The 15,256-nt window shown below is 42.2% G+C and overlaps 1 protein-coding gene across 10 annotated transcripts in view; it reads right to left on the reverse strand.

The window, feature by feature from the left end:
* Positions 1–15,256, reverse strand: part of LOC130519462 (ELKS/Rab6-interacting/CAST family member 1-like) — a 64,136-nt gene that overhangs the window by 31,092 nt on the left and 17,788 nt on the right. For 3 of the 10 annotated variants that reach the window (XR_008948326.1, XM_057022901.1, XM_057022900.1), the window contains 11 exons: positions 14,344–14,418; positions 13,745–13,900; positions 13,352–13,444; positions 12,264–12,431; positions 11,979–12,146; positions 10,344–10,481; positions 8,768–8,908; positions 7,783–7,923; positions 6,321–6,514; positions 5,918–6,028; positions 3,229–3,240 (listed from right to left, as the gene is read on the reverse strand). Coding sequence is in view for 7 of the 10 variants with exons in the window: in XM_057022901.1 (XP_056878881.1) it covers positions 3,229–3,240; positions 5,918–6,028; positions 6,321–6,514; positions 7,783–7,923; positions 8,768–8,908; positions 10,344–10,481; positions 11,979–12,146; positions 12,264–12,431; positions 13,352–13,444; positions 13,745–13,900; positions 14,344–14,418 (1,397 nt within the window). In the remaining 3 variants the exon portion in view is untranslated. The remainder of the gene's footprint in view (positions 1–3,228; positions 3,241–5,917; positions 6,029–6,320; positions 6,515–7,782; positions 7,924–8,767; positions 8,909–10,343; positions 10,482–11,978; positions 12,147–12,263; positions 12,432–13,351; positions 13,445–13,744; positions 13,901–14,343; positions 14,419–15,256) is intronic. The other 7 variants (XR_008948327.1, XM_057022905.1, XR_008948328.1 and 4 more) reach the window with 5 other exon arrangements.

Below are 15,256 nucleotides of genomic sequence, written 5' to 3' on the forward strand. Positions count from 1 at the left end.
CTTGTTAACTTCACTAACATCGGGTAATGTAAGTGATCCATCACAAGGCTTACACGAGAGGCTGACTGCCAGAAAAGTTGAGCAACGCCATTGGCTTGGACGGTAAAATAAAATCCTCTATGTGTTTGCGAAAAAAGGTCCAGGGGGCCCAATTCCAAACCGTCCAGAGAATATCTGGAAAGCTGGAGGAAAACTTGAAATATGACGACGGGGGCCAGAGCCGCTCTGCAGCACCTGGTCATTCAAACCTGACAGAATAATATCAACTGCATTCAAAAGTGCGGTTTGGACTTGTTATTGTAAGGTCTTTTAAAGGCAGACGTGCTGCATCATTATCACATCCAAATTGAGTTCAGGAAAGATGAAGTGAGAGCACACAGAGTTTCCTTTGTTCAGTGATTTGCACCACGAAACGTACGGTCATTTGAATATTTGGGATCAATTTTTTATGCTCGTTACCCGATGTAAGTGTGTAACAGGTCATAAAGATACAGGAATGTTCCTATTGGAGGCTTTCCAGTAGGCTCCCGCCATCTGGTAAGCTCTCTGAGGTTTCCACCTTTTCTGCTACATTGACTGTGTACGTGATCGTATGTGGGATAGTCGCTCTTCTTACTCCCCTCTTTCTGCTGTATGTCACATTTTAAATGAGAAACGATAATTGCGCCAGACCGCTGAAAATGGACGAATGTGCTAAACTTTAACCCCCCAACTCTCCAAATACTGAAATGCTCGTTATTTCGGATGATATTCCAGACTCTCATCAGACCCTGGGTGGTTTCTTCTCTCCTTTCCTCCTCATGATTCTGTGCTTGTTGACTTTTTTGTGCTTCCATATTTACTGCCGACCTGCCTCTCAAAGCTATCACAAATTCATCATCTGCATATGAAGAAAATTTATCAAGCACTGATGGTCTTGGATATTAGCTCCTGATGTAACAGCTGTCTATAATATACTTTGTCTGTTCATCCTCAACTCGAGGCATTTCATGCCAACAAAAGCAAAAATAACCAAGAAATAAATTTGATGTATTGTTTGGTATCCAAAGTACTTGACCAGTTTCATTTACACATTTTATTTCTTTAAATTCTGATCATCGTTCATCTACACTACTAAACAAGTTTCTTGTTGAATTTCTGTCCTTGATTCTGATAATCAAACAGTAAGTGGTGTAAATAGTTTTTATTAAAAACAACTTGAGAATGAAACTCTTCACTGCTGCCTAAAAGGGCAAAACTTTCTTGGTGAACTCTGGGACATGGTTCAGAGGAAGCAGCGTGGCATTTGAAGCTGCTTTTATGTCCTAAATTCTCCCTCAACTCTGCCTCTCAAATAACCAAAAAGTGGCTGCAAAACATCTTAGATGAGGGACCAGCAGCTATAAAGCTGCAAACGCTGCACATAAATGTGTGATAAGACCAAACCTACAGATAAATTCCAAACAAAGGCTCGACTTTGCCAAAATGGTGCAGATGACACAGCAAATGCACATCTAATCTGTGCCGTCATGTTCCAAACAAATACGCAACCAGTGTGGAAACACCATGACGGCTCCATGAACCTTATAAAACCACAGAAATACGATACCCTAATCACCTGCTCGTACATAAAATAAACATAAATGCAAATACAGCCGTTACAAACTAATGTTCAATATATAGTTGGGATACTGTTGGCAACAGCGTATACTCTAGTAAAGCTTTAAGTCTGAACACTTAAATAAATAAATAAAATTAAACTCACTCATTAGCATGTTGCTGATATTCAGGGACCCACATAAAGGTAGTATTAATATTGCATTTGGAGCCTTTTATAAATATTTAATCAGGAAAGCTCGGGGGTCTGGTGTGTTTATGACACAGTTCGACCAAAATTAACATCAAGGATTTCTTTCAAACCACTTGGAATTCAGTATTTCCTTTGAAAATACAGGAAATATTAGTTTCATTTACTCAAGCCATAACATTTTAAAAAAGGAAAACCAGATCAAAACGTAAGCACAAGTAAGGCTTTTAAAAGGAGTGAAATTATTATTTTTTATATAATGAGGAAAATCTCCTAATTCCTAAGTAAACAGAGAGAAAAGTTTAAATGTGTTTATGTTAAAACCTGCCTTCACTAACAAATGCCTGTTTCCATAACAGTTAATTGTCTATTAATGTCTATCTGAACAAATATGACATTTTTACAACATGATAACAAATCACATGTCGATGGAAGCATGTTTCTACTGAAAACTACTTAAATATTTATCACCCTTTGCTTATGTTTTGCAATATGAAAGTGCATAGAATGATTTATACCCAGCAGCCCTTGTTTGTGTACTTCTGAAAATGTGTCAAAAAAAGCATGTTCCCTTATTTCTCCTGCAAATATTGCAGGTGCCTGCAGGTATTTTAATCAGGCGACTCTCAACAGCCGTCACCTCAGCAGAATTGTCACCTTTCCGCTAAGAAAGACTTTCCTGACTGTGCAATCGTGCGCGTTATGCGCAGGTCTGCTGGGCGAGCCCGCTCGTCGCCACCCATTAGCTGACAAATCCCTGCGCCACCTCGATGCAAAGTCATACAGAACCTCAAAGTGAGGTTACGCGCGGCAAGAAAATGCAATTCCTTTTAAAGCTGCAGCAACCCTGCTGTCACACAGCTGACAGTGGATGAGGAGTTCCTCAGTCTAAGATCACAGCAACAAAGGAAGACACAGCGCAAAAAGCACCAGAAAGGACAGAAGCAGAAAAAGGACTCTTCTGTTTTCTTCCAGGCGGCAAATTTTCTTTTGTTGTTTCCCCCTCTAGAGTTCAATCACAAAACAGCAGAACAACACTGAAAAGAGGCTGCCAAGACAGCAGGGGAAGAGTGGCTGTGGAAGTAGGAAAAAAAAGGAGAGAGCAAACAAAGAGCTGGCACTGGGGAGACCTTCACAGCAGAGAGGCTCGCACACACTCCAACCACCAGATTGATGCAGGAAGCAGAAGGGAGAGGGAGTTATTATGTGGTCGATTACAATGGTCAAAAAAAAGGTTCTAAGTTTGAATTGAACAAATTCAGACTTTTGCTGTTTTGCACGCTGAAATGTGATCACGGGGCCATCTCCTATTTCCCATATTAGGGAGAAGAAAAGCCTCGGTTTTAGGACTCGAATGGAACTGTAAGGGTTATACAAGGTAGCACTTAAAATGAAGCAAATGCGGTTTGATATCTGGGACAATGAAGGGACACGGTACTCACCTTGAGGTAAGACTGGGTAGAGAGCAGCGTGGGGTTGTAAAAAAATAAAAGAGGGAGAAAGGCAGAGAAGAGGCAAAGGTGAAAGAGAAGACAAGTGTTGGTTTGGCTATGATATAAGCTTAAAAGCAGAGACATAATTAGATATATAGAGATAGTGCAGGCAGACAGAGGTGTGATCAGGCAGGCAGCGAGGCAGGCAGGCACACGGGTTAAACACAAGCAATTAAAGTCTGATCTTCTCACTATGAATCACACAGTTTTGTTCTCTGTAGTTTGAGGACTGCAGACCAGAAGACTGGAACGTGTGCGTGTGTGGTGGACTCTCAGCCATCTGGCCTGCAGTCGTTCAGTGTGGAATCTGAAGACAGTCCGCTTCCTAATTTGATTGAGTATAATCACTACTCATACTTTTGGTTAAACTGGCGGAGCTCGGAGTTTGGGTCCAGCGATTCATGCCCGGGAACCTGTGCCGATGATGGCATGCACAACTCGATTGTCCATAAAAGAACAATAAAATACACAATAAACTTCTCCAGCGTTTCTTTTCGTTCCAGTTTTTCCCCCATTCTGTTTTTCAACCTCGACCACCAGCACCATCACCACCACCACACCTTCTTTTCCTTATGCCCCCCTCCTTTCTCCGTTTTCCACTCTTCTGTCCAAATCCTTTATTTTGGCCATCAGGGCAGATTTTCAGCTCCATTTCCCCTCAGTGTGAAGTCACTCCGTCCGCTCCAATTACCATCCTAGTTACTGAAATAAATAACCTAGTAGCAGTACAGCTGGAGTTAAAGTAGGAGGTGAAAAAGGGAGGGATGCTTATCCCCCCTTCTTTTACCCACATGTGATATTTTCATTTGTAATGTTCTTGCTGCTTGTTCATTCGAAGCTCCTAAATCTAATTTGAAGATAGTTTAGCACAAATTTGCCACAGGCAAGTGCGTGTGCCGGGACACACACGTTTCCTTCAGGGTAACACACAGCCTTTAGCTATTATTACACTCGATTTGGGGATTTTAACAACATTTAGCCACTGAATCTGATGCCATAATCTTTAAAATGTTACTGTAAATCAGTGGCCTAGTATCAGTTTAAATTTTGCATCAAAATATAAAAGCTTTCCATCATAATTCATCTTAGCTCAATTACTTTTTTGCCTAAAAATTGTAAAGGGGGGGGGGGCTGAGTCAGTTCTGCCATTTTCATTAGTGTTTCACCATGTCAGAGTTTCACCGCAGCCTTGGCCAAGCTTACTTTCCCAAATTATACATCTAAAAGTTAAATTAAACCACCCGCTGTGGGGATGTAGAAACTATTAAAGGGCCTTACGCTCTTTAATACGACCTCTACGAGCCACTTATTTCACAGTAATAACTGTCTGTGTCCCAGTGGGTGAAAGGAAGTTACATTAATGTACATCATAAAAAAACCTTACCCTTGTTAATGCAATATTAATTATACTTGTGCAAAATCCTTTTAAAATGTATTCGCAACTAAACACAGATTAATTTTGTACCGGTTTTCTTTGGGGCTGCCTACTGAAATTTCTCACTTAAATGGCTATAAGATCTAAAATAGAGATCATCTAAAAGCTCCTCTGTTAGACGCACAAACACAGTCTGTAGTCCGTAGGTTTTTAATTATTAATTGATTTTCTCGTATTTCTGCTGCCCAGAGAACATCTCCCTAAACTCATTAACACCTATTAGTCTTTTATTTGAACAAAAAAGAGGGAGACTGACAAGACAGAAAGAAAGAGAGAAATTTAAAGGCATCACAGACAGTCACAGACCTGCCTAACTCCTGCAAAAATCTTTGGTTTCATGTTACTTTCTGAATTTAAACAGCCTGCCAATTGTTTTTTTGACCCAAACCAACTCTTAAGACAACGAAACAGACAACACAAATACATCAGAGAGGCAGTTAGACACAAAAGCAAGCAGGCGTGCAGGCAGAGCGATCAGATAGACTTGAAAATACAGGACAGATTAAGCTTCATTAAAATACTGTGTACAAGCAAATAATGAAATCAAGAGGAGAAACCTTAGTTAGAAACAGACAATCGCTCCTAATAGCAGAGAGCAAATTAAAAATGTACAGTTCAGATCCCTAAATAAAGAAAAAAAGTGCATTAAACTCTGCAAGTTAGAAATCCCTCGGCTGAAAGTAAAAGAAAATTGAAGCGTGAGGAAAATCAAAACGGAGCCACGAAACGAAAGAGTTGCATCATTGACGAGGACCGGAGCGTGCACAGCAGAGACTCTGATGCCAAACTGTGCCTCCATTTGACAACTTTAGGGAGAAGTTTGGCGTCCAAGTATAAGAGAAGAGAAAAACATTACATCTCTCGTGAGTCCAGACGACCTGTCGAGGTCTGCTGGATACTCAAAAAATGATGCAAGTCTGTGGTGTTGGTTATTAGTGAACACACAACGCTCGGCCCCATGTGGAAAAGAGCGAGAAACACCAAAGATCAAAAGCTTTCTGACTTTACTCTCTACATTTTTCCATTTTTAAGGGATTGCCACTACAGATATCGATAAAAATGCCAATCAAACTAAAATTTTCAAACGCGTTTGGCACCTTAAAACTCTTCCACATGGCGCCGGACGCTTCAGTTGCCCTTCTTCAGACAAGCAAAGTGATTCTTTGTCCGTCTACGTGACAGACGGGGCCGCCAGCCACTCACGTGCCCAAGTAGTCCCACACCAGCCCTCCCATTGGCTGCTGACAGCTAGAGGGGGGAGGGGCCTGTTTTCTGGACTGCTGAGAATGCCACAGATGAGAGGCAGAGGGGTTTCTGGGGTTTGATGGCCACACACACATGAAATCACAAGCACGCACTCACGCAGGTAAATTAGCACATGGACGCATGTGTGTTTATTCACACACACAAATGCCAATGAGGTGAAGATGATGACGCCCAAATGGGGTGGGGGAGGGGGTAGGGGGTGGGGGGGGCAGAGAACTAATGGATTAGTCCTGAAGGAAGGATTAGTCAACAGCAGATAGTTTAGTCTGACTGGAGATTTAAGAATGAGCAGATTTAGATTTTTCACCCACTCCACCTCATCGTTCCACCCTTGCCTCACCTCTCCAGTTCGTGGATCTTCTTCTCCCTGTCGTTCTTCTCGTTCTCGGTCTCCTTGAGGATCTCCAACAGGCGTTCCACCTCGGTCTGTGCTTTCCCAGCATCCTCTCTGTGCTGGGCCACTTCCTGCTCCAAACATGCTATCCGTATAGAGAGTTCAGCACTGGCCTGGGACTCCGCTGCTGCGCTCTGAGCCTGGAGCAGAAATTTGATATTCTAAATACACTGAGCATCTTCAAATCGGGCAAACACAATGTGGAAAAAGCAGCAAAATCTTGGATCTTGGATACAATCTAACAACGCTGACATGCTCGAAATACCAATGAGTGTATTGTTTTAACATTTTATTGTTTTAATGTGTGCTATTTACAAGATGTTCTGGACAAATCATAACATTTGCCACTATAAACGTTGAAGTTTCTTCATCTTTCATGCTTTTAACTGTGTTTTTCCAACTTTTTATTGTGTTGTTTTAGTGGTGAATCTGTGTTTTGCAGCTTTTCTGTGCAGCAAGTTGTCCTGCTTTATAAATACAACCGTCTTGCCTTGGTTTGGCATGCTGCAGACGTTTAGATTTGAGCGACGGCTCACCAAAAACTGGCAAAAAAATGCAGCAACCCACTTGTTTTTTACATGAAATGAAAAATGAAATAAAACAAAAGAGGAAAATAAAACCCTGCTTAGAGGTTAGAACAGCTGTGCGTGTTTCCCAGAAGTAAATGTTGATCTTGGGACGCGCTGACTTTGTGTCTACGTGCACATGCCTCGGTCATACAATACATAAACCGTATTAGTCTTGGAAGCGTGCGTCGGTTTTCACAAGGTTCTATGTAGAGAAGAAATGTTTGGGTGTCTGATGGAATTATAAGTAGTTCTAGAAGAAAAGAAAAGAGAGAGAGAAATATAAAAGGGAAACATCACACGCCATGTCAGCAAGTTCACACCTGAAGACAAGTGTTTTGTCTTTTCCATTCATAGCAGCAAAAAGAAACCGAGAAATAAAATACGATGAGAGAACAACCGCAAACCCTCTGACACCTTCACGCACACACAAACGCGCTTCACATGTGTACGGCTGTCAGCGAGCCGTCGCCGCCACACCGTTTTTACTGGCTGCTGTGTGAAAGAATATGTGATATGGAAGCGCACATGCTCGCGCTCACACAGTCGCCCTCTTTCAAAACCCTCAAGGAAAACAAGGAAAGGGCAAAAAGACGAAAGGTTCGGGAGGTTAAAATCCTCCATTGGTGGCGTGTTTCTCTCTGAACTGTATGTGTGTCCCCCCACTGAGATTTAAGTAATCCGTGTTTTATTATCGGTTCACGATTTGGGATCAGGATCGGGGCCAAACTCGGACAGTCACGTCTCATTTCCAGGAGATTCAACATGATTTCACACCCCCTCGGTCCAAAAAAAACATGCGCTCAGGGGGTAATTTTCTAATAACAGTAATTCACTGTAACCTTCTTGAGCTGGTTCTCAAGCTGGACACACTCCTCCCTCTTCTGTTCCAGGCCGATTTCGAGACATTTCAGCCTGCTGTCCCTCTTCACGCTGGATGAAGCCAGAGAGGAAGCCTTCTCTTTCAGGTCCAACACAGAAGTCTGAAAAAGAGACGGGAGGAGTTAAAAAAGCTCCCGCACGAAGCTGCTTCGAAGGGTAATTACGGTTTATAAACATTATTGTTTCCTTTTCTGCATCATTCTCCAATAAAACAATTTCCTGTGTCCTGTCTTCTCAAGCCTCCGTCCCTAAAGGCTCTCGCCCTTTCTTTTCTGGGCTTTTCCTGTTTTGGTATGTCCGGTGCAACACAAACCGACACGGAGACACGCTCAAACATGTCATTTTACACTTGACTGACAACACCAGCTCTCTACAGACTGCACATCATTATTTTTGCTTGGGCTTTGGTCAGAGAAACGTCCATGATTACACAGTATAGCCTGTAGGGGTATACACACGAGGATACTGCACACGTTTATTTTGAGAGTTACCACTAAACACAGCGAGATTTATTTGATGTAATAAAAGGACTTGAGTTGATTTTCTCTTACTCATTGCATTAAAGTTAATTTTGTGGCTTTTTTTTAAAACATTTTTGTCTAGTTCTAAATTGTGGGAGGAAAAACACTGGGCTTGCACCTGCCTTCACTTCCAAAGGTAGAAAAAATACATAATTATACTACATGTTGGTTTTCCGTCTCACATGTGGCATGAATCATAAAGAAAGGAGATTTCGGGTCCAATCACTGTTTTCTTAGCCTCTGAAGCGTACTGTTGTTAAGGAAATATGACTGTTCTTGCTGTTGTCCTTCATTTGGGAGGATCCAGGGTTCTATTCTACAGTGATAGATCAATCACATTTGCCTGACAGGCACACAGAGTGAGCGTGTTTTTCTAACTTATAGCACAGATATGAATTGGTGTGATTATATGTGTGTTTTCCACCTCTCGGTCGGCTAGGTCAGCCTGCAGCTGGGAAACTTTCTCCCTCAGCTCCTTCAGCTCCTTCTTGCTGGTCTCAATCTCCTCTCCCTTTTCCCTGTCCTCCTTCTCCCGCTGCTCCTTCAGCCGCTCAATGATTCTCTCCTGGGCGCCAAGGAGTAATAGAGATGGACAGAAGGAGTTCAACAATTATTCACAGTCACTTAATATCAAGTTTCTATGCCAATAAAAGTTGCACTAAACTTAAAGTAGATGGCAGTGTTGACAGGATGTAACAGCCAACAGGAATTTTAGACACATAATATTTTGGCACAAAATGTGACATTCACAACTAATAAAAAGAAGTATAGATTATAGAAAAACACTGACACAGTTTAATAAAAACCAAGAAAGTTCACACAACACAAACGCAAATTAAATAAATGTGTGGCTCGATATTTAAGGTTCAATCTAAGTGTTCAATTGACCAGCAGAATATTTCTTTTGAAAGTGATCAAAAAAATTAGCTTGTTTGAACCAAAAAACAGTAGAAAAAATGTCTATTTTGACCCATATAAATAAGTGTGTTGGTAATTGATTCGTGATTATTTTCAATGAAGATGCAACCATAATAAAATGCATAAAATAAAGCACGAGGTGTGTGTTCAGCCGCAGTATTCTACTTGTTATGAATGTATTGTTTAGTCTTGCAGTGACATTACAGTAGGACCTGCCTTATTAATTACTGGAGAAGGGTTTCACACCTTTGTTTCCTCTTTCTGGCATTGAGCAACACTCATTAAGTGAAATGATGTATAAACAGTGCGCAAATAAAGAGTCACTGAAGTCACTTTCTCAGTAAAACATGCTTTAACACAACAGTTCGCCACTGCTTAGAGGCCAAATTACGATGGTGTGAACGCCTGTGCTCATTCTTTAGTTATTGATTTAGTTGGGGGCTACTTAAATAGAGGAAATTGAAGCACAGCTCGTGATTTAATTGGGGAGTTTAATAAGTCTGTAAAGCCAAACATAGTGATGTAGCATGTGGTTGGCAGAGGAATACAATAAAGAAAGCAAGCGATGGAAGCACAAAAGAGTGTAAAAAGGGGGAAAGTTAGAGTCCAGACAGAGGTCTGCCAACACACCTCTGACTGACACCCTGATTATAAATCACTGCACAATTAATGGCCCTTTTTCCTCTGTGCGTGCGTGTTGGTGGAGGTGTTGCTGGTTGTCTTCCTAGAATCTGGATTTAGTGTGGAAAAACAGACCATGTCCGGGGTAACGTTTCAGCCACCACTTTTTGGCTCTAGCTCACATAAGTGAAAAGCAAAAGTGTGATTGTTGGTTTTATTCCCATCAGTCGGAGCCACGTGAGCAGAGACACGGATGCTTCCGCACCCGTTTTATGATGGCAGGAAGAAAGATTTAATAATGAAACAGCCAGTGTAATTACTGCTTCATTTCCGTTTATGATCATTAGGCTATTGCTGGCGCGCTCCATGACTTCGCTCATAGTCACTTTATTAATATAACCTTGGTCACCGGGGTTGACCTGAGGGTGGAACGCATCAAATGTGTGTAAGAGTGTGTGTACCTTCTCAGCCAGAGCCTCCTCAAGCGTTCCCAGAGCCGTGTCAGTGTTGGAAGTGTCCGTCTGTAAAGACTTGACTCTGTCTTTTAGACCACTCAGCTGTTTCTCTTTGTCCTTTAGCTGATCTTGAAGGTTCTCAATCTATATGGAAAAATGGGATAACAACACGGGGCGTGTGTGAGCAAAACATCTTGGATAAGTACTTTACACACTTTTTGTTGACGGCATATAGATAGAACAAATAGAACAAACAATATCTCATTTAGAGGTGAGCTGGAGATATTACATCTATTGAAAAAAGAAGACTAACATCTGTGCGTATATGTGTTATATTTTAATAAATGTAATTAAAAGATTTTGAGAAACTATGGAGGACACTTGGGGGGGAAAATGACAAAAGAAATCTATCTTTCTCTTCTCTATCAAGAAAGTCAGATTGGTATGTAACCTCTGACTGCACCGCAGGTGAGAAACATCTACAGTAGTGCAGAAATGTGTGTGTGTGTGTGTGTGTGTGTGTGTGTGCATGCGCGTGTGTATGCGTACATGTGTATCCACAATGTAAAACATTTCTAGCACCTCATTAATCAAATGTTCCCCTGACAGCTTGACTGACATAATCTCTCTCTCTCTAACAAACACACACACACACACACACACACTTTGACATTGAGAGAAGGGGGTGACTTTGATGTCGTCTGCACTTCTTGAAACTGACAACTGCTGGATGAAGCGGCATATTTATTATATGTCTATTTAAGGCCACAAATTGTCTGTGACAGTATATTACAAAATGTTTGCTTATATTTAAGGAATAATTTAAGTAAATCTGAGACCAATTTCCACATCATTATCCTTAAAGTAACAAGGAGATGTCGAGGTTGTGTTTCAAAGAGCACATTTTAAGGACACACAGAAAACAGGGAGTAAAAGGGAAGTCAAAGGAAACAGAGACAAAGAGAGGCCATATTCAGTTTTTTCTACTTGTAAATAGAAGTCATGAGTAAATCATCAAGTGCAGATTAGATAACGAGGAGTTAGCGGCATCTCTGTCTCCCACTCAGACAGTGGACTCTATTCTATTTGAAGAAAGCAGAGGTCATCATTTATTGAACATAGGGACCTCATTAGTATGCATCTGATTTTAAATGCACTCTGTCTGTCTCCTTCCCCTCCTTCCCCTGTTTAATGTCTGACTGCTTAATTGTTGCTATCAATTATCTGCTCACACTGTTCTGTATTTTTTGGGGGACAACTGGGGTGAAAAAGAAAAAGGATGGTGTCCAATCTATATAAAGGCAGTGTAACAACAAAAAAAAATGTTTATATGGTTCTTTGAACCCAATTATCTAAAAACTGAGCTTCTAGGTTGGAGTCTGTATGTGTATGGGACCATAAATACACAAATATACAGAAAGCAACTGCAATAAATTGTGTGCGTTGTACAACAGAATGAGGATTTGTCTGTCCTGTATTCGGTCCCCGCTGACATCCACAGAAACACAGCCCCATCTAGTGGTTGAAATTTAAAATTACAGCAAATGAAAGGACCAGAGCTGAGTCGCTTGTGAGGAACTGGGGCATTGGGAGACTTAAATCACCACGGATGTATAGTGCAAATAAGAGATATTTTCTTGCCTTCTTCTGCAGCACATTAACCTTTCGTTCCTTGACATCCAGCATGTCTTTGAGGTCGGTAATCTCCCCATGTTGAGTGCTTTTCTCCTCCGTCAGCTCTGACATCTGCTGGCTCTTTTTGGAGAGGAGTGATTCCTTCTCCTCTAGACGCAGACGAAGAGCATCGACCTGTGTATTCCCACACATTAAAACACTTAAAGTTAATGCAAACCAACATTTAGTTGTGACCTGTGATTGGAGCTACAACGTATACAGCAGAAAGTACCAGTAACATAGTGCCTGTACCTCTGTCTGTAATATAGCTGCTCTCTGCTCCTTAGCAGCAAGTGACTCCTTCAATACATCAACATGTTGTTTGCTGTCAGAAAACTGATTGGTCAGAGTTTCTAGTTTGGTCCTGAAAGCCAACAGCTCACTGTCCTTACGACTCAGATCTTGCTTCGCTTGTTCAATCTGACAGGAAGAGGATGAAAGGAAAAACCAGTTAGGCTCTATACGAGATAGGAGCCAATGATTCCTGTTTAGATCAATATCTTTATTAGAATCTGCTACAAGTATTAGTAGGTGAGCAAGAGACAATGTCTTCATTCTTGACTGAAGGCCAGAGTGAACTGCTCCAGTTCAAACAGACTGTAGAAATTTGAATTTGACCTGGTTCAATAATACTTGAAAAACTGAACGCTCCTTTCACACGTGGTCGCTCTAACAGGAAAGCCATGTGGGCATTAGCCAAAGCTGAAAATGTATAGGTCCCCAATGTGTGCTTACGATCTTAAATGTGCACAGGAGAGCCTGGGAGGACCTGAAGTGCTTCAGATAACCCTCGTACTAATGTGACTGATCCATTGGGGTGCTGAATCACAAGATGGTGTTATGTGTTCCGTGACAGTTCGAGTCATGTTAAATTCAATGATTTGAGACTGAGAGAAGCCTGTTGTAGATATTTGCATGCATAAATAGTCCCAGTGTGCAGCAAAGGAAGCATGAACAAAACTGTCTTTTGTGCGTGACTTCTAACTACAGGACTGGACAGAAACGTGCCCGCGGAGTATTTAAAAACCCCAGCATCCTCGCCCACACCACTGGTTGAAAGACGCCTCATGCAAGGATCAGAGCAGGTTAGAGATCTACGCTTTTGGTAGCACAGCAGGGCTGAAGGGTTGTAAAGCTCCCTCCAGATCAATCTCAAAAGTAGACCGCAGTTGGTGTCTACTGCTTGGAGCTCGTAGCTTTTGGAGCTTATAGCAACTCTACTGTGGTTCTACTGTGCATCTACTCAAGCAGCAGCCACAAGCCGTTAGTCAACCCGGGAAAAAAAGGGTCAAGAATAAAAACTAGGGAAGAAAGAGGGAGCAGAGAGACGCGTCTCTTACTCCAGACACCTCCTGCTGAAGCGCATTGACTTGCTTCCTCAGTTCTTCATTTTCTGACTGGTTTTGGGTGAGCTCGTCCTTCAGCTGCTCAACCTGACAGGAGAGGAGGGGATCACCGAGATAATACGTCACTGGTCACATAAGCCAGAGCTAAACACCTGACCCTTTGCAGTCAGAGACATAAGATATTAGGTTCTGGGTTCAATGTTTTTCTCAAAGGTCCAGTGAGGGAAAACTGGAGGCATCTAGTGGTAAAAATACAGATTACAAGAGCTGCACCAGCTCCTCAGGAACCTGAGAAAAAAAGGATTTTTCCAATGACTGCATTAAAACCTATGCTCCTTTATCAACCTATATAGTGAGGGAATATGAATGAATGTAACTGTGCGACACCTTGTTCTTCATGAACTTGGAGTGGGATCTGTAGACCTCCATCTGCTTGATCTCCTCCTCCCTCTCCTCGCTGCTCAGAGCTCCGTTCGACTTCAGCATGTTCACCTCCTCCTCCAGCTCTCTCATGCCACGCTCCAGTGAGCTGATTTTTGCATCCTGACAGGACATCAATAGGCTTGTGTTAGCAGGCTGGAGCTCATTAGGAGTTTCAGGGTCAGAATTATGACCAGAAAACAAATTGCTTATGATAGAAAGGTAGAGATGCTAATGCTAATGCAGCGTTAAACAGAATTAACTGCCTTAGATTTCGATTAGACATTAAGAGAAAGTGGACAAATGAAGTAAAAGATGCACTGATGTAAAAATGCCTCACTTGTTTAGCCTCTCTGAGAAACAAGTGCGTCAATGTTGCGTAATCTGTGACTGGAGACAAACCTCCACTAGGTGGCGCAGTTCTAATTATAATAACAAATAAAACTAAAACTCCATTTTGTGTTGAGTTGTGATATTAATGTTATATAATAGCATTAATACCAATACCATCACACTACACCCAAATGTGATGTTCAGTTACCAGTGACCAAAAAAAGCACATTTACCTTCATTTCAATAACTGTCTGCAAGGCTTTAGTCTTTGTTGATTCTGGAGCTGCTTCGTATCGCCTGTGCAGCTCCTGGGGGACACAAACACCACGGCGGTCAGTAGACGGCATTGAGATGGGATGGAGGGACTGATGGTGGTGAGAAGTTCGTGAGCCGGAAGTGTGAGCCACTGCAACTGGTGGGAAGGCATGGAGGGATGGTTGAATCGAGGGTGTGGGCCGCGGCGTGGGAGCGGGGTAGGACGGAGAACGATGGATGGAAGGATGAACAGAAGAAGCGATGACAAAGGTGGGGTGGTGGGGAGGACATGAGGAAGCCAGGATGGCAGGATGGAGTGAGCGGCGGTGAGATGGAGGGGACGGTGCAGGGAGTGAGGAAGGTGGCGGGTGGAGGAAATTAGGAGAGGGGTGGAAAGGGGGGGACACATGGAAAGGGGGAGGAATTGTTACAGGGGGAGAAGCAGGAAAAGAGAGAGAGCTCGGGGCGCCTCTCGCGGAGGCACTGGCTTTCAGTCTCCTTGGGTCGATCCGTCCATCCCACATTCTTCTAATTTCCAGGAATTCCAATTTTTACGCAACCTTTACTGGTCCGAACTGAAGCCAATGCAAAGAATCAGCTCAAAGAAGAGATATGGACAAAATCCAAATAAATCCAAACTATTCAGATTAAAAACAAGGCATAAATTAAAATGAAACTCTCGAGCTACGCAAAGTAAAATCCGAGACGTCCTGCTGCTGTTGCCACATCATCAGTCCGTATGTAAATGAAGGAAGAGAACACACGGGGTTGAGAAAAGGGAGTGCTGATGTAAAGCAATGAAGAGAGTTGGGGGGGAAGAAGGAAGTGAAAGCAAAAAGAAGGTCGTAGCAGTGAACGCATCACTGCTTTTCTGTGGGGGAAAAACACATT

This window comes from Takifugu flavidus, chromosome 22 (genome assembly GCF_003711565.1).
Source record: "Takifugu flavidus isolate HTHZ2018 chromosome 22, ASM371156v2, whole genome shotgun sequence".
Taxonomy (NCBI): Eukaryota; Metazoa; Chordata; class Actinopteri; order Tetraodontiformes; family Tetraodontidae; genus Takifugu; species Takifugu flavidus.